Here is an 18,342-nt window from a genome sequence, read left to right as displayed (position 1 = left end):
TCATCCGGGGTTAAGTCCCATCTCAATTTCTGTGGTATTATACCCTTATTGATGTACTTTGTTAAGGTGGTAATATCCCACCATGTTGTTTGTTCCTTAAGCAGGGTATGCTCTAAAGATCTAAATTTCTCTTCAATATCTTTTTTAATGTCATCCTGGCTCTCTTCCTGCATATCATCCTCCACATTAAATATTACCTCTATGTCAACATTATGTTTGGCTCGATACTCAAATACATCTAAATTGCCTGCTGCCATAGTGTAGCTAATATTAAACAGTGTATATATCAAAATAGCGCTACAATTCCAAATGCAAAATCAAGCCTATAAAAACCAGCAAAAGTCACTTTGTTCAAAGCTATAGACTTCAGATAGTTCCAATTGTACTGTGTATGCGCCCTTCTGCAGGATGTAGCCAATCCTTTCTATAAAATTCACGTATGTAGAAAGCGCTCCACTTCACATATAGATGAATAAAGATGTCTTGTCCCCTTTGGGACCGCACTCACCCGTTGAGGTGGACCACTATTAGATTGGTCAATTGGGCTCAGCAGATGTTCCTCCCTGGCATCCGGGCGTCCTTAGTGCGTTGTCAATCTGTTGTTCGTATAGAGGATAGTTCCTGTAATCCAGCTGCTCCTCACAGAGGGTATATGTCTCCCATTCACCTCATAGAGGGAATAAATATAACCATAGCGTGATTCCGTAAAAATAAGCAAATTTATTCATTAAAAAGGTACTCACAAGCTTGGGTATACTACAGGCGTTTAGAGTATATAACGGGCTCTCCCCCGTGCCTCCCGGGTAAGGCCTATGAAGGTGCTCCGCTCAACTCTGGTCCCGCCGTCCGTTCCCGTATAGAGGATAGTTCCTGTAATCCAGCTGCTCCTCACAGAGGGTATATGTCTCCCATTCACCTCATAGAGGGAATAAATATAACCATAGCGTGATTCCGTAAAAATAAGCAAATTTATTCATTAAAAAGGTACTCACAAGCTTGGGTATACTACAGGCGTTTAGAGTATATAACGGGCTCTCCCCCGTGCCTCCCGGGTAAGGCCTATGAAGGTGCTCCGCTCAACTCTGGTCCCGCCGTCCGTTCCCGGGAAATGAGCGGGACCCTAGAATAAAAACTTGGCGGAGGTTCATAGATGATTTGTTTATATTATGGGGGGGGGAGAAAAGTGAACTCATGACTTTTATGGCACAATTAAATAATAATACAATGAATATTGAACTTACCATGGAGGCAAGTGAGCATGTAATTCATTATCTTGATCTGAATATAGAGAAGAAAGGAACAACTTTAAATATGACTACATACTTCAAACCGACGGACAGAAATGGGTACCTATCTACTCAGAGTTGCCATCACCCCAAATGGAAAAAAGCAATACCCAAGGGCCAGTTCGTGAGGCTACGTAGGAATTGTAGCAGACTAGAAGATTATGTACAACAGGCACAAATATTGGCAGAAAGATTTGTCGATAAAGGGTACGATGAAACTGAGATACAAAAGGAAATTATGGAAGTGGGAAGGAGGCATAGAGGAGATCTGTTGAGGAAAGGCCCCCCAAAAGGTGATGCATTACAACAAAAGGAGAACGTGCCATTTATATCGGATTATTCAATCCAACATAGACAGATGGAACATATTATTAAGAAGCATTGGCCAATATTGAAAGGGGACACCATTTTGGGAAAAAATCTCCCTGAACAGCCAAAATTCATCTACAGAAGGGCAAGAAATCTCAAAAACTACTTAGCCCCAAGCTGTGTCAATCCACCCAGAACAGTGCACCCCTTTTGGCAAAAGGAGGGTTACTACCCATGTAGAGGGTGTGTGGGGTGTAGAGAAGCAATATCAGTAAACTGTAGGGAAGTAACCTCCACAGCAAATGGAAGAACCTACAAAATTAGACAAAATATTACGTGTAATACAAAAGGGGTAGTTTACATGGTATGGTGCCCCTGTAATATTCAGTACATTGGACGCACTACCAGGCAACTTAAAACCAGGATAGGTGAACATATAGGGAACATAAGGAGGAGCCATATAGGACACAGTGTTTCTGATCACTACAGAATACACCACTATTCAGATCCAAGCTCTCTGAAATTCTGCGGGCTAGAAAAAGCAGAATACTCCTGGAGGGGATGCAATAAAACAAGAGATATATCCAGAAGGGAAACCAAATGGATCTTCAATATGGGAACTCTACAACCTAATGGACATAACATCGAACTGGATCTGAACTGCTTTATAGCAAACAGTTAGAGCTAACACCAAAATGGATCTAGGATGCTTTGTGGTAAATAGCTGGAACTGTCGGGGACCAATAAATCAAATTTAGAGCCATTGGGTAGAACATTGGTGCTGTAATATAATTAACAACTAGTAGAGACGGATATAAGCCACTAGATGGCAGTAGAACTCAGGTTGAGAGATAATGGTTCTAACTTTAATATGAGAGATGCCATACTAACTTTCCCCAGAAGATGGCATAGTGGATTTTAAAATGAAATGTGGATGTTCTTAAATTATGTATATTCGTTGTAATTTCACCTTTTTAATTTTGCAACCATTAGTATATAAAGTATAGTTATATTTGTTCTAAAATGTGGCATTGTACAACGGTCTCTCAGCCCGAGCTCGTAACCACACTGGTGCGCACAAACGGCACTTCCGCCCTACGGTGAAGCGCACGATAGATCTTAAACTTCCGACTTGTGGAGCGCACCGCCCATACTTCCGCCCCACGTCACAGTAGAAAGCGTACTTGGATGTGACGTTAATGACGCACAAGCGCCATGTTGGAGCAGTCGCAATACCCCTATGGCTGGCCGCACAAGCCGGAAGAGGGGCAGCAACACGGAGCACGCGCACCTATAAATCTTCCTGGAGTCCTGTGGCCAACAACGCCCCTGATGAGTCACGCGTGTGACGAAACGCGTCGGGTGGAGTCACAGGACAACCAGGAACTTGTCTCCAGCACGGGAACGGACGGCGGGACCAGAGTTGAGCGGAGCACCTTCATAGGCCTTACCCGGGAGGCACGGGGGAGAGCCCGTTATATACTCTAAACGCCTGTAGTATACCCAAGCTTGTGAGTACCTTTTTAATGAATAAATTTGCTTATTTTTACGGAATCACGCTATGGTTATATTTATTCCCTCTATGAGGTGAATGGGAGACATATACCCTCTGTGAGGAGCAGCTGGATTACAGGAACTATTCTCTATACGAACAACAGATTGACAACGCACTAAGGACGCCCGGATGCCAGGGAGGAACATCTGCTGAGCCCAATTGACCAATCTAATAGTGGTCCACCTCAACGGGTGAGTGCGGTCCCAAAGGGGACAAGACATCTTTATTCATCTATATGTGAAGTGGAGCGCTTTCTACATACGTGAATTTTATAGAAAGGATTGGCTACATCCTGCAGAAGGGCGCATACACAGTACAATTGGAACTATCTGAAGTCTATAGCTTTGAACAAAGTGACTTTTGCTAGTTTTTATAGGCTTGATTTTGCATTTGGAATTGTAGCGCTATTTTGATATATACACTGTTCCCCCTAAATTGGCCCTAGACTACAATACATACACTAACATGTTACTTATATAGACGTATGACTATGGTAGGGAGTAGATTGTGAGCTCCTCTGAGGGACAGTTACTGACAAGACTATATATACTCTGTGCAGCGCTGCGGAAGGTTTTGATGCTACATAAATAATAAATTGTCATGCTGGAAGTATCCTGCAGAGTGGCCACAGCATACACACATTTTATCACATATTGCCAGTAAACATTTTACCTCCCACGAAAATGTGCACACCGTAATCAGGCTGTCAGCCTCAAATAGTCTGACACAATGAAAAACACAGGCAAGACCCCCTGGTTCCCCCCCCCCCCCTTCCCATGAAGGTTTCACCCGAGGAATGTCCCTGTCAGTAGAGGCTTCACTATCGTGCTGCCTGTACACAGCGGAGGGTGAGGGGAAAATCACACTGCCCGGCTGGCTGCCTTTCACTTTCATCAAAGAGATGCCCCACATTCCAGCAAAGCACACAGCATAACACCTAACGATGTTATACATTCAACATTCCACGGATGGTAGAAATCCCTGTTTCACACCCCTTCTCGGTATATGTGTGAGGGAAGAAGAGGGGGAATGATTACATACGGAATCGGACTCCTGGGCAAAGCATCCTCTATTGCAGACAGTGTCAGGCACATTCCTCCTGCTTCCTGGTCTCCTCTCCTCATGCCGCTGTGCATTTTAAAATAGACGCCCGCTCAAAAACTGAATCCCTCCGCCAGGCTGAACTCAACAATAGTCCCGCCTTCATGCTTGCTAATGGAACTGGGTCTATTTTATGCAACAGAAGTACACATTCCCGACACAAAGGATGAGAACCGGGACACGGTATTCTAATTAATTAGCGTAATGATGCGCCTGCATACTGATGGGGTCCCTTAGCCGCACCAGACATGTAACAGATACAGGATTGCATGCTGATGGGGCCCTTTAGCCCCTGAATAGGGCCCTAATCAACTGCTTGATGTGCCTGGTGGATAATCCGGCACTGGTGAAGCGGGATCGGCTGACCAAGCCTTCAGCCAAAGCGCTCTTTTTACCACCACTGAATGTACCATCGATCTAGCAGAGCATCTTATTACATCCACCGCAGCTTCTCCCATGAAGTCTGCGGTGAGTTTTAATTCGTCGAGAATCGCGATGATTGTCTCTTTATCTACATCGTTTCTTAGATCCTCTTCAATATTGAGGGTCCAGGTCTTTAGGGCTTTAGCAATAGATGTAAGCGCTATTGCTGGCTTGGTCGCTCCTCCTGAAGATATATATATTTACTTTAATTCTGAGTCCATCTTGCATTCCAATGCATCTCTAAACGAAGCTGCATTCTCCCTAGGTAAAGTAGTTGGTTTCGCCAACCTGATTACCGATGCATCCACAATCGGAGGGTTATCAAGATGTTTGGACTGATCCTCTCTCATAGGATGTAGCTTTGTTAAACGATTTGCTAGTGGTGTCTTTTTCTCTATTTTCTCCCACTCTTCCTTTATTACTTTGGCGATCTCATCCATAAGAGGGAAGGGGGCTCACCTTTTTCTTGAGATGGGAGTAATATTCCCTCTGCTTTTTAGGTTTTTCTACACTATCATCTTCTTCAATGTCTTCCCATTGTATGGCCTCTCTGACGGAGCATACGTATGGTTCCACCAACGCAAAGTCAAACCCTGCGGCAGTGAGATCATCCTCAATCGTTATGGGCTGTTGTGGAGGTTCCGTAGAGGTTGACGGTTGTGCCGGAAGAGCCTCTATGTATTCCTTCATGGAATCTTGTACGGCTTGTTTTATCAACTCTGAAACATCCACGGGTGGTTGTTGAGGTTCCGTGGACATTTCTGCAAAGCACTGGCTGCAAACAGTCTTTCCCGGCATAGCAGGCCTGCCACAGGCCCAGCATCCTCTTCTTTCTCTGCTGCGTGATCTTCTATATCTTTTTGGTGATCTACTCCTTTCCCGGTAATGGTGATGGGAAGGGCTATGTCTGCGCGATCTTGATCGACTTCTTGTTTTCTTATTTTTGTGATGCTTCCTAGGGCTGACAAAAATACTTATGTCAGCATTGCACTCAGTGTTATGGGCTACAACTTACCTAAGAAAAAGGTCCCCTACCTTTTAGCCCGTGGCTGGTTTGATTGATGAGCTGAGCTATCCCTAGTTGCAGCAGAAGAAGCTGCAGAAGGAAAGAGAAAGAATACAGTAGTACCAGAGTACATACATGTACGTTTATGCATAGAGGTAAAGCATGTCATAGTGCAATTTATAGTTAAAATTATATTAGGCAGAGTCTCCCCTGTTTACCTGTGCGTGAGTGTTGTGCGCTCATTGCAGGCTGCTCCGACACTGCCCTCCGGCGCTCCATCTCGTAGCCAGCGAGAGGAACGCCGAGATTCCATTTAAAATTTTGCACTCCGTGTGTGAGCCCGCCTATGCCCCTCCTGGAGCCAATCGGTGGCCGCGGAATGGCGCCGCGTCACTTCCGGCGGAAGTGACATCGTCAGGAACTCCGGGTTGAGACACAGAAGGCGGAAGAGGAGCAGAAGGCCGGCATTGTGGAACGCAGCCGGCGTAGAGAGGAAAAGTAAGCAATAGGAAATCATACTAAACTATCTTTTACGCGTATATGCATATATGCAAACTTATCTTCAGCCTCAGTCCCAGACCTTTAGTCTGTTAAGGACGTAGCCGCCTGAGCAAACCAGCAAACCAAGCAGGCACCCCCAAACTATTTTATAGGATACAGGGGAAGCTGACCGAGGCCACCAGCGATAGCTGTATTAACAGCAGGTAGGGAACCTATAAAAAGTAGAATTTCAGTATTTCAGTATTTCCATAAAAACCTGTCGTCCCTGAGGTGAGCTTCCGAGGACAAAAGACTGAGGTGGGGGCGGAACTACAACAAATTTATTAATTAAACGTCCTATGGGGTAGAGTGGGCGGGGCTTCTACCCATTTGTGTGTGATGACATAGGCATTGGGAAAAGGGATGATGCTCGTGTAAAGTCTTGGATGCGAGCATGAGAGGAGGGGATCATTCTATGAGAGTTTTTTTTTTTTAGAACACTAAAGCTATAATTATTGATCTCATTCTCGAGTGTTTTCCTTGAGAAGCGGTAATTTTATATCTTCTTCTTTTTAAAATGTTTTTCAACATTTTATGTTCATGCTCTGATGGTTACCTTATGGTTGAGTGTAGGCCATTGCACAAACTGAGGCTGCAGTTAGCCTATTCACCACAAGATGGCGATGTCAATTATCCCAGGTGGAACGTACAGAAAGGAAATAAAATACACCAAAGAGTATGAGAGGAAATGGTGTAACACACCAGAAATAGAAGCTGCAGAAGGTGGAGGGGATACTTTATTGGAAACGGTAATTGTGTTATTCTTGTTATATACGAGCAGAGTAGAGGTTGGGGTAGACAAATAGCTCCCAACTTTCCCTATTTTAGAGGAATAGTCTCTCTTTGGGACCGCAATCCCTCCATCCCTCTTTCTCCCCCATTTGACTCTCTTTCTGGACTGATGTACAGATCTGTGTAAATATTCTGTGTGTATCTACTGAACAATAATGTTTAATTGACTCAAAACTTGATTCCCAGTCTTTAGATTGATATATTTCTTATTTTCACATGGTAATATAAAAGAAAATAAATCAGGATACAATGGACTAGTCTGGGTTGAATTATAAAACTTTTTTTTCATATGAAATGTTTATGGTATGTGTGACTGTGGGTGTGGTTAGGGGTTTGACAGGGGCATAGCTTAAGCGTCCCTCTTTCTCATCTCTAAAAGTTGAGAGGTATGTGGACACATTCAGTTCTATCACAGTATAGCTATACCCCCCCCCCCCCCCCCCCCAGCATTGCTGTTATCCCCAAGTATGTAATGTCCCCCACCTCACTAATGCCATTTCTCTTCCAGTATAAGCATGTATTGCTCCCTTCTCCCACTAGAGTAGTAGGAGGAAGGATTTATATTGGTTTATAGCTAGCTGTCATAGTGTGCTCCAGTCCTCTGCTCCCATTAGCCTCTCCGCCTCTTCCTTCCTCATATCCTCATCCATCTACCACTACCAGCACTGCTGTAACATCACAGGAATGGTAACAGTGGAAGGTGGATGTGAGGAGAGAAGGCCAGCTGGAGAGGAGGCAGAGGGAAGGCAGGACTGCGGCATGCTGGGAGTATAGTGCACAGGTAGCTATACACCAACTTATTATGCTTTCCTGTGATACTCTGCATGGCTCTACCACCCACAAGTGACTGCAAAGGGTAGTGCTGGGAGGGGAGGGGACCTGTATTGATAGTTTCACCACTGACAACTGTACAGCCTAGATTATCCTCCCTTTATTATCTATCAGAAGGCAACAGCATCCTGTACAGAGCACAAGACCACATCACTGAGGATGGATGAGAACCAGAGTCACATGACTGAGAGGATATTCAACTTTACCCTGGAGATCATCTGTCTGCTGACTGGAGAGGTGAGGAGGATTCTGGGAGGTCCTAAGTCATTCTTATCTCTAGCTATAAGACGCACAGCCAGATTTGGGCCAAGACAGAGGCAGGGAATGTATTAGAGGCTAATGCCTCTGAGCACACAGCCCTAAGGATGCACCTGCGTCCACTCAAATTCCCCCCTTTTGAGTGCCTCCCCCCTTGCTTGGCCAATGCAGAGTCATGAGCTGAGATTGTAGTGCTGCACATCACTGCATCGGAAACTCAGCCAAGTCACAGGCCAGCAGCATCTTCTCTATTTCTCCCTGTAGTGGAGTCTCATTATTTTCATCACTAGAGAAAGAAGAGGAGATGCTGTGAGACTGACAAAGTTGAGTTCCTGGTGTGGTGAGGTGAGTAGGCAAAACTACAGGCTCTGCTCACATCTCTGCATGTTGAGGTATGGAGGGGCTGCACTGGGGGTGCATTTGGATACCTATATTGTGGGGGCAAAATTGGCAGCAGGGGGATTTCAAATCTCCGCCTCTAGTGCTGAGAAACCTTCTCTCGGCCCTGCACTTACCTGACTGGAGAGATGAGGAAGATTCTGGGAGGTCATGTGACATTATTGCTGGTCTTTCTATACAGAATTTTCCTCCAGTGAAGTCTGGTGATCATGTGACCATTACTGTACCCCAACCTCACACCCTGATATCTGAGAGACACAACAAGCAGAAGATTCTGGAAGTCACCAGGAAGATGATGGAGCTGCTGATAGGAGAGGTGAGCAGTGCTGGGAATTATGGGACTTAATCCAGTGACAGCAAGGGGTGTATCTGGGTGGTGACTAAATCATTGTTGTGTCAGGTTTCTAAAAGGTGTATGGATGTCGCCGTCTATTTCTCCATGGAGGAGGGGCAGTATTTAGAAGCACACAAGGACCACTACAATGACACCATGATGGAGAATCAGCCACCCATCACATCACCAGGTAAGAGGAGACTTTCATGTCTTGTAAAGAAGAGAGCAGTACGGAGGCTCCACCTATATCCCCCCCATCATCTGATAATCACATAGGGCTGGTGCATACCAAGAGCGCTTCTGAGCACTTTTAAAATCGCCAGCGCTTTGAAAAGCGATTGGCTAATGTATTTGAATGGGATGGTGCACACCAGAGCGCTGGGCGTTCTTCCCAAAAGCGGATCCTGCAGCATTTTTCCTGATTTCTGAGGCAATTTACCCTCAATGTGAAGTATAGGAAAGTGGAAAATCGCTCTGAAAAGCACTAGATCTGAGGAATTTTTCAAGTATTTTTGTTACAGAAGCTGTTTAGTTCTGGCTTTACTGTAACAAAATATAAAGAACGCTACAACAAAACTCTCCAAAAATTGCTAAGCATGTGTAGAAAATCGCTCTGCACATGCCTAGAATCACTCTGAAAAATCACTTTCGCTAGCGCTTTTTGGTGTGCACTGGGCCCCAGAGATAATGTAATCAGTAAGTGTTTGTTCCCTACAGATGTATCCAGTAACAGTAATCCACCAGAGAGATGTACAGGTCCTCTTTATTTCAAGGGTTGTCCACAAGAAGTTCACACCACCCTCCACCATTATCAAGTAGGTGGGAGTGAGGGTTCCCAGAGACCCCAAACTGTGTGGCATTGTTTCCTTCTGCATATGCTGTTATCTGTGTTCACATTTTGAATTATCTCTCGCTTTGTGCACTTAGGGTGGAGAACTTATACAAGGAAGTGCTGTGGTTAAAGAGGAAGAAAAAGAGATGTATGTGAGGGGTGATCAGCAGTCCATTGAGGGGGGTGACATAATGGGGACAATTAAAGAGGAAGAAGAAGAAGAGACATATGTGAGGAGTGATCAGCAGTCCATGGAGGAGGGTGACATGATGGGGACAAGTAAAGAGGAAGAAGAAGAGACGTATGTGAGGAGTGATCAGCAGTCCATGGAGGGGGGTGACATGATGGGGACAAGTAAAGAAGAAGAAGAAGAGACGTATGTGAGGAGTGATCAGCAGTCTATGGAGGAGGGTGACATGATGAGGACAAGTGAAGAGGAGACATATGTGAGGGGTGATAAGCAGTCCATGGAGGGGGGTGACATGATGGGGACAAGTAAAGAGGAAGAAGAGACGTATGTGATGGGTGATCAGCAGTCTATGGAGGAGGGTGACATGATGATAAGTAAAGAGGAGGACAATGTTATAGAATGCAGAACAGGTAAGTAATCAGCAATAAATATAGAATAAATGTGTATCTGTATTGCTGTTATGACTATCACTGCTCACAGACTGGCCATATTACGGGATATGCTATGTGCTCATATTAGATTTTTGCCATCTATAACTATCATTAATGTTAATATTTGGTGACAGCTTGCGTACAATAGCAGTACAGACACCTTATTCTCTCACACTGGGCTGCCCTCTTTTCCTCTGAGACTTTAGCAGTGGCCTTTTGCTAGTGTCAGCAGTGCTAATTAAACTAATAAAGTGTTACATTTCTGCTAATTTAGTTACAGCGGTGATCCTCTTATGTTATAGTTCTGTCATCTTAGTGCGATCCCTGGTTGCTTAACAGTGATCCTTCTCCACTTAGGGCTGTGTCACATGAATATTGTCAAAAAAATCCCAATCGTTATGTGCTTAGCAATTGTGATCTTTTTTTCTTTAACTGCAATCAGTAAGCACTTAGCGATTTTTGGCAATTGCATGGGCGTGCGTTCTCTGCAGCTCTGAAGGTAGCATTTATTAGTGCAAGGGAACATGTGTTCCCTGAGCCAATGAATGCCTGTTGTTTTTGAATGATCACTGTTACAGCTACTAAAAGTGATCATTCTCCACTTAGGGCTGCTAAGCATTTTTTGATTGCACTTTTTGGCAATTATATTACAGTTTATGATCAGGGAGCGAAATTTGCAGCCCGATTGTGCCTAAAATGCAGCAGCACTTTTAACCACTTCCCGACCGCCGTATATACAATTGGCGGCCGGGAAGTGGACCCCGCAAGGACCGCCGTATAGACAAATGGCGGCGGTCCTTTTACGGGCATGGGCGGTGCGATCACGTCATTCGTGACGCGATCGGCCGCCGTAGCCTGGCTCCGCCCCCCTCGCGCTGTAACCCGCCGGCCGTTCGGAAGCGCCGGCGGGTTACTAGCACCCGGATCGCCGCATACAAAGTGTATAATACACTTTGTAATGTATGCAAAGTGTATTATACAGGCTGCCTCCTGCCCTGGTGGCCCCAGTGTCCGAGGGACCACCAGGGCAGGCTGCAGCCACTCTAGTCTGCACCCAAGCACACTGATTTCCCCCCCCCCTGCCCCCTGATCGCCCACAGCACCCCTTGAACATAAAATGCAGTTTTAAATGATGGTTTTTATTATTTAGTGAGAAAAAAACCTCAAAACCTACATGGCCCTGTGTGAAAAAGAAATTGCCCCCTGAACCTAATAACTGGTTGGGCCACCCTTAGCAGCAATAACTGCAATCAAGCGTTTGCGATAACTTGCAGCAAGTCTTTTACAGCGCTCTGGAGGAATTTTGGCCCACTCATCTTTGCAGAATTGTTGTAATTCAGCTTTATTTGAGGGTTTTCTAGCATGAACTGCCTTTTTAAGGTCATGCCACAACATCTCAATAGGATTTAGGTCAGGGCTTTGACTAGGCCACTCCAAAGTCTTCATTTTGTTTTTCTTCAGCCATTCAGAGGTGGATTTGCTGGTGTCTTTTGGGTCATTGTCCTGCTGCAGCACCCAAGATCGCTTCAGCTTGAGTTGACGAACAGATGGCTGGACATTCTCCTTCAGGATTTTTTGGTAGACAGTAGAATTCATGGTTCCATCTATCACAGCAAGCCTTCCAGGTCCTGAAGCAGCAAAACAACCCCAGACCATCACACTACCACCACCATATTTTACTGTTGGTATGATGTTCTTTGGCTGAAATGCTGTGTTACTTTTACGACAGATTTAATATACAGACAGATTTGATATATATATAGATAGATAGATAGATAGATAGATAGATAGATAGATAGATAGATAGATAGATATAGAGATATAGATATTGATATATATATATATATATATATATATATATATATATATATGTATTGATATATATATATATATATATTGATATATATGTATAGATATCTATATATATATATATATAGATATATATATATAGATATCTATATATATATATATATAGAGAGAGAGAGAGAGAGAGAGAGAGATATAGATATATATATAGAGAGAGAGAGAGAGAGAGAGAGAGAGAGATATATAGATATATAGATAGATAGAGAGAGAGAGAGAGAGATAGATAGATAGATAGATAGATAGATAGATAGATAGATAGATAGATAGATAGAGATATATATATATGATATAGCTTCACAAAAGTCAGAAAACATGAAGCTTACAATGCAGTAGGACATTGGGGTCCAAACAATTGGCAGAAAAATAGCAAAAAAAAAGACATAACATGGCGCCCTGTATACTATCAGCTAAATTATACAGATAAAATGCCATCCACCTAGTGCAATTATGGTATTATAGTCAGATAATGAAATTTAGGCATATAGGGAGAAAATTGCTAACTTACTGTATGCTAAACATACAGTTTTTACACCTTTAAAAAAAAATTGTGGCAGCAAATAGGCCTTGTAGGTTTTTTGAAGTTCACCTGCCAATCAATCTGTAATCAGACGTGGTATAGATAGCCATGACAGTGATGGAAATTCACAGCACATTTTACATCACATCCGCTGTGGCTGTCCTGTTGCTCCTGTTACTTATGCATGTGACCCAGCCTAAGAGATTCTTATGGCAGAAGCTGTGTGACATGATTACAATAAAATGTTAGAGGCAGAAAGCCTGGTATTCACGCTGGAGGCATTTAAGGGGTAGAGGAGGCACTTAAATAAGAGTGTGTGTAGTGGCAGTGGAGGCACTGAAGGGGGCACACAGGAGGTTCAGATAAAGCACTGAAGGGGGCACACAGGAGGGGCAGAGGAGACACTGAAGGGGGCACACAGGAGGTGCAGAGGAGACACTGAAGGGGGCACACGGGAGGTGCAGAGGAGGCACTGTAGGGGGCACACAGCAGGTGCAGAGGAGGCACTGTAGGGGGCATACAGGAGGTGCAGAGGAGGCACTGAAGGGGGCACACAGCAGGTGCAGAGGAGGCACTGAAGGGGGCACACAGGAGGGGCAGAGGAGACACTGAAGGGGGCACACAGGAGGGGCAGAGGAGACACTGAAGGGGGCACACGGGAGGTGCAGAGGAGGCACTGAAGGGGGCACACAGGAGGTGCAGAGGAAGCACCAAAGGGGCACACATGAGGTGCAGAGGAGACAATAAAGCATAGGTATTTGTTTTTATTTCTTTTCTTATCAAGTGAATTTTATTCAAGCAAGTTATATAAAAAAAAACAGATCATAGTAAAAAATTGCAAGCCAATTTCAGTACATGAAAGATGCATGAATTGCATATCCCACATCGGGCTACTACTAACCCCATGAGTAGTGCCACAAAACAGTGGAGCATTAAAACAAGAACAAAAAGAAAAGCCAACCAAAATATACATTAGATAAAAGCATACAAGATGCGGAGTATGTCCTGAGTAGGGATGATCAATGAGATGCAAATTTTTCCAAAAGTTGATAGCTCTGACATGATTGACATCTTTCCTCTCCTTATGAATCACCAAAATATGAGCCCAAAGAGCATCTATTGAGAAAGGGGATTGTTTAGATATGGAATTAAAATATTTCTGAAGAAGGGGGTCATTAGAATTTGGCTATACATTTTATAATAGATGGTAGGTAGACAGTCTGGACCCAGAGTTTTTCCCAGGGGCATTTTATTAAGGGCCGTATAGATTTCACATTCCATAATCTCCTCCTCAAGACCTTTTTTCTCATTTTGAGAGAGTCTAGGTAAGCTGATTTTACTCAGATAAAGATCAATCCTACGCTTCCTGGTCAAACGAGATTCCTGAGTCTCTGATAATCTGATGTTGTAGAGGGTAGAATAAAAATCTCTGAAAACAGCAGCTATATCTCTAGAGAGAACTGCCGTGGATCCTGCGGGGTTCTTGATTTGTAGAAAGTAGTTTGCTTGCGCTTTCGCAAAGTCCTAGTCCTGGTCTAGTAAGTGGGCATCATGCATCTGCAATTTAACTCTCCTAAGTTCTGTATGGGAGGTAGTAAGTTTATGAGAGCTTGAATCTAATTTAGCATCCCAGATCATATTAAAATCTCCTGCTACTACCAGCACATCTTCCTGAAAGGACGCCAGGTTCTTCAAGAAAGCTCCCAATGTCTTTGGTCAGAGTTAGGAAGGTATACAGAAGCAATAGTAATCATTAAACCTTGGTTGGTGTCTTTAACGGCAAACCATCTGCCTGCAGAGTCTGCAATGGAGCCAGCTTGGACAAAGGAGCCACCAGAGCAGAAACCTATAGCTACCCCTGGTAGATTTAGGAGAGGGAGAGTTACAATAGAACAACTGGGGACATTTTTTAGAATGGAAGCCCCCTCTACCACTATCACTGAAATGGGTCTCCTGTATACAAGCAACATCTAAGCGCAATCTCTGCAGTTCATGCAGTACTTTGTAGCATTTAACTGGGGAGTTGGCCGCCTTGATATCATAAGAGTCTACCTTAAAGTGAACCTGAGGTGAAAGTAATACGGAGGCTGTCATATTTGTTTCCTTTTAAACAGTAACGGTTGCCTGGCAGCCCTGCTGATCTGTTTGGCTGCAGTAGTGCCTGAATCACTCCCAAAACAAGCTAATCTTGTCAGAACTGACAATAATGTTAGAAACACCTGATCTGCTGCATGCTTGGTCAGGGTCTATGGCTAAAAGTATTAGAGGCAAAGTATCAGCAGTACAGCCAGGCAACTGGTATTACTTAGAAGGAAATACATATGTTAGCCTCCATATAACTCTCACCTCTGGTTCACGTTAAGCTTTTTTAAAACCATGGCTTACAAATAGAAAGGTCAGCATTATCAAATGTCCCCAATCTCCCTGCCAGTTCCAGGCAGCCACCTTGTAACACACTAGAACAAATGCAAGTGAAAGGACGATCCAATGCACAGTAACATAACAGGGAAAACAAGGTAACACGAACACAAAAAAAAAAAGGCTCATAAATAAAACATAACAATCAAGAAGATAACATTTATCAGATAAGGAAATGCGCCAAGTTAATGCTACTCCCAGCCAAAAGCACCAGGCCATAGCCAGATGCAATAGCAAGAATTCCTGGAGAGTTGGTCACCGACTGCTAAATCGGCATCAGAGAATAAACATAACAGCAGATAAACTATGTTGAGAAACACAGTTCAGGTAGCCCAAAAAAGTGTGAGTCAGGACATCTTGCCAGTGTCCGAGAAACCATAGGGCTAAGGACGAATACACTAATAATGTGATCAGAACAGAGAAGAGTGATTATGCAGACATGTCAGTGTGGGGAGTTTTGAGAGAGGCTGGTGGGGGTTCCCAGTTTAGAGTTCTGTTTCTTTTAAGATTAGGAGAGAACCAGTGAAACGAAGGTCTGTCAATCTAGGACACCAATCTTGAATCGTTATTAAAGAGACCCTGTAACAAATTTTACACCTTTATTTCTCCTATCCTACATGCTGCAATGCCTGTACTGATGTGCTGTGGCGTAAAGCAGCCTCTTCTAGTTCCCCCTTCTCTCTACTGTATCCACTTTTGTTGCCTTTGTCGAGGCTTGTCAAGGGAGATCAGGAATGGTCAGCCTCTGCTGTAATGAAGAGGAGTTATGCACACCCCCTCCACGCCCCCTGTGTATCTGTTGTGTATCTCACAGAGAGGGTCCCTGCTCACAGTGTGTTTGCCAGGCTGAGGGAGTTGGGACATGCTGAACAGCAGACAGCAGTGCAGAGCCCAGACAGGGCTCAGAAAAACAGCTGTGAGAACTTTAGAATTGGATTCCAGCATCCCAGTCATGCCTGAGCTGCATAGAGCCTGCAGGAGGCAGAAGGTAACTTCTTTCAAACACGCAGGCTCTGCTGACATACTTGTGGGATTGCAGCCATCTTTTTTGTTTACAACCAGTGTATAAAACTGTTGTTTTATCACCAGGAGTGTGGTGGGGAGCAGTGCAAAAGGCACAGAGGGGGGTAGGAGATGACAACAATCAGGATGGTAGATCTATTTAAATAAGATTTTACATTACAGATTCTCTTTAAAGTGAATGGGAATCATGCTGTTACAAAAATCCAGATACTTATCTAAGGAGAGGGAAGTCTCTGGGTCCTAATGAGCCTTCCCTCTTCTCTCCCGGTGCCCGCAGTACTGCGCTGTCCTCGGGAGCAGTATTTGACTAATTTGGTGAAATGCTGCTCCTTCCGCCAGGCGAAGGTGACTTCGGAAAATCTTCGGGAGCCCGAGTGCTCCCAAAGACGGCCGCTTCATACTGCGCACGTGCGAGCGCCCTTTCTTGCGCATGCACAGTATGGAGCCGCCTGTCTTTGGGAGGACTCGGCTCCCGAAAGCTTCCGAAGTCCCCCGTGGCGGGGGCTTCAAACCGGGGATCCTGTGCTGCACCGAGAGCACTAGGAGAGGAGAGGACCCAGAGCCTTCCCTCTCCTAAGGTAAGTATCCCATTAGCTTTAAGTCACGTCCCAAGGCTGCACACAAACCAGGGAGTTCCTCTAAAATCTAAGAGTATGTGATTTCCCCTCATGGCGTACCAACAAAGCAAATCGGAAGCCCCAATGATACTGAATGTTGCAAGCCCGTAAAGCATCTAGAAGAGGTTGCAGGGTCCTGCGCTGTTGGAGAGTTTAATTGGCCAGGTCTGGAAAAACTTTTATAGGAACTCCATCAAACTGTAACTCATTCAGAGACCTCATTTTGCTGAGGAGTTCCTCCTTCTCTGTGTAATAATGGTAAAACAGAAACAAAAAAAACCAACAACCGGGAGCCCCCAATAGTGTATTATTGATGTATAATGTAATAGCAAGTAGAGATATACTCACAAACATGGGTTGCCAAGTGTCAGGCAACCACTCTTTGCACATATGGGGAAAACAATGTGCAATGGATACAGAGGCGCCAGCAGAATAAAAAAAAATGAACCAATTAAAAAAACGGTAAAATCAGGGGGGTAAGGGTGGACTTACCTGCGCCAGAAGGTCAAACACAACCAATGGGATTGGTGAAGACAAAATTTAATTTGTACTCCAAATAAAACATTTGCAACGCGTTTCGCGGGTCTCACGCCCGCTTCCTCAGGCAAAATAAAAAAAGGAGTAACTCAGACGTTGTGCAGTTGGATGCAGGCGCTTCTTGATCTTCCTGCTTATATAGCACTTGCCTGATAAGGGTGGAAGAGATGTCCGCTAGGGTCACATCATGTGCCAGGACTCGCTCCTCCATGGCCTCAACCCTATGTCCTACGCGCACAATGTCTGTTCTGAGGCCTGCTAGCTCTGAATGAATGATCGATTCCCATTCGTGACAGCATGCGGTCAAGGTCAGCTTTTGTAGAGGGCTGCACCTCATACGATCTGGTGAGTCAGCCCTAGAGCTTGCCGAGTGCGTTGGGGAGGTGGTAGTTTGTGGAGCTCCGCATTCCTTGTTGTTTGTAGTTTTGGAAATGCCCGGCGCCATCTTGTCCACATCACTGCTCCGAGAGGCAGAGCGGGTGTTCTGGAAGAGCCGTGCAATGTCAGCAGTGATGGAGTCCTTAGTCCTGGCGCCTGACTTCTTACTACACCTGACTAGACCTGGACATCCGATCTGGCGGCTAAGTAGCATGGATGGTAAGGGTAAGACCCAATATTACAGCCGGAGCTCAGTGAACTGATCTGCCCTCCATGACGTTCTGGCCACGTAATTGTTTTTAAATGAAATAGTTGGGAGTGTTTATAGAGGAGTATGGAACCTGTTTGGATTGGCACTTCCTCTCTTGTACTGCAAAGGGCAGTCATATCCTTTATATGGGGAGACACTGGGAGCGTGCAGATTTCCTGTGAGTAGGCGTGACTTCATGAGCTGCACATACCCAGTAACAGGAGCTGCTTGTGTATGAAGGAAAGAAGACATGCATGAGTCATTCCTGTTACTGGGCATGCGGGGGTCATGGACTTGTGCATGCGCAGCCACAATCTGCTCATTCACATCTGCTTCACAGGATTCATAACTGCTGCGCCAACCGGAAATGGGAGGGACAGAGGAAGCAGCAAGAGCAGTAATACCTTCCACACAACCAGGGCTGTGGAGTCGGTCCAAAAATCCACCGA

At 44.7% G+C, this 18,342-nt stretch overlaps 1 protein-coding gene across 1 annotated transcript in view; it reads left to right on the top strand.

The window, feature by feature from the left end:
* Positions 1–6,903: 6,903 nt before the first annotated feature.
* The window catches only part of LOC137535034 (zinc finger protein 850-like), a 122,357-nt gene continuing 110,918 nt past the window's right edge, over positions 6,904–18,342 (top strand). Inside the window, exons 1-6 of the mRNA XM_068256796.1 lie at positions 6,904–6,969; positions 7,958–8,080; positions 8,682–8,816; positions 8,901–9,024; positions 9,552–9,649; positions 9,762–10,266. Of these exons, the coding sequence (XP_068112897.1) occupies positions 8,003–8,080; positions 8,682–8,816; positions 8,901–9,024; positions 9,552–9,649; positions 9,762–10,266 (940 nt within the window). The 5' untranslated portion in view covers positions 6,904–6,969; positions 7,958–8,002. The remainder of the gene's footprint in view (positions 6,970–7,957; positions 8,081–8,681; positions 8,817–8,900; positions 9,025–9,551; positions 9,650–9,761; positions 10,267–18,342) is intronic.

This window comes from Hyperolius riggenbachi, chromosome 10, assembly GCF_040937935.1.
Source record: "Hyperolius riggenbachi isolate aHypRig1 chromosome 10, aHypRig1.pri, whole genome shotgun sequence".
Classification (NCBI taxonomy): domain Eukaryota; kingdom Metazoa; phylum Chordata; class Amphibia; order Anura; family Hyperoliidae; genus Hyperolius; species Hyperolius riggenbachi.
Note: the sequence above shows the minus strand (reverse complement) of the source record. Positions and strands in the feature narration are given on the sequence as shown.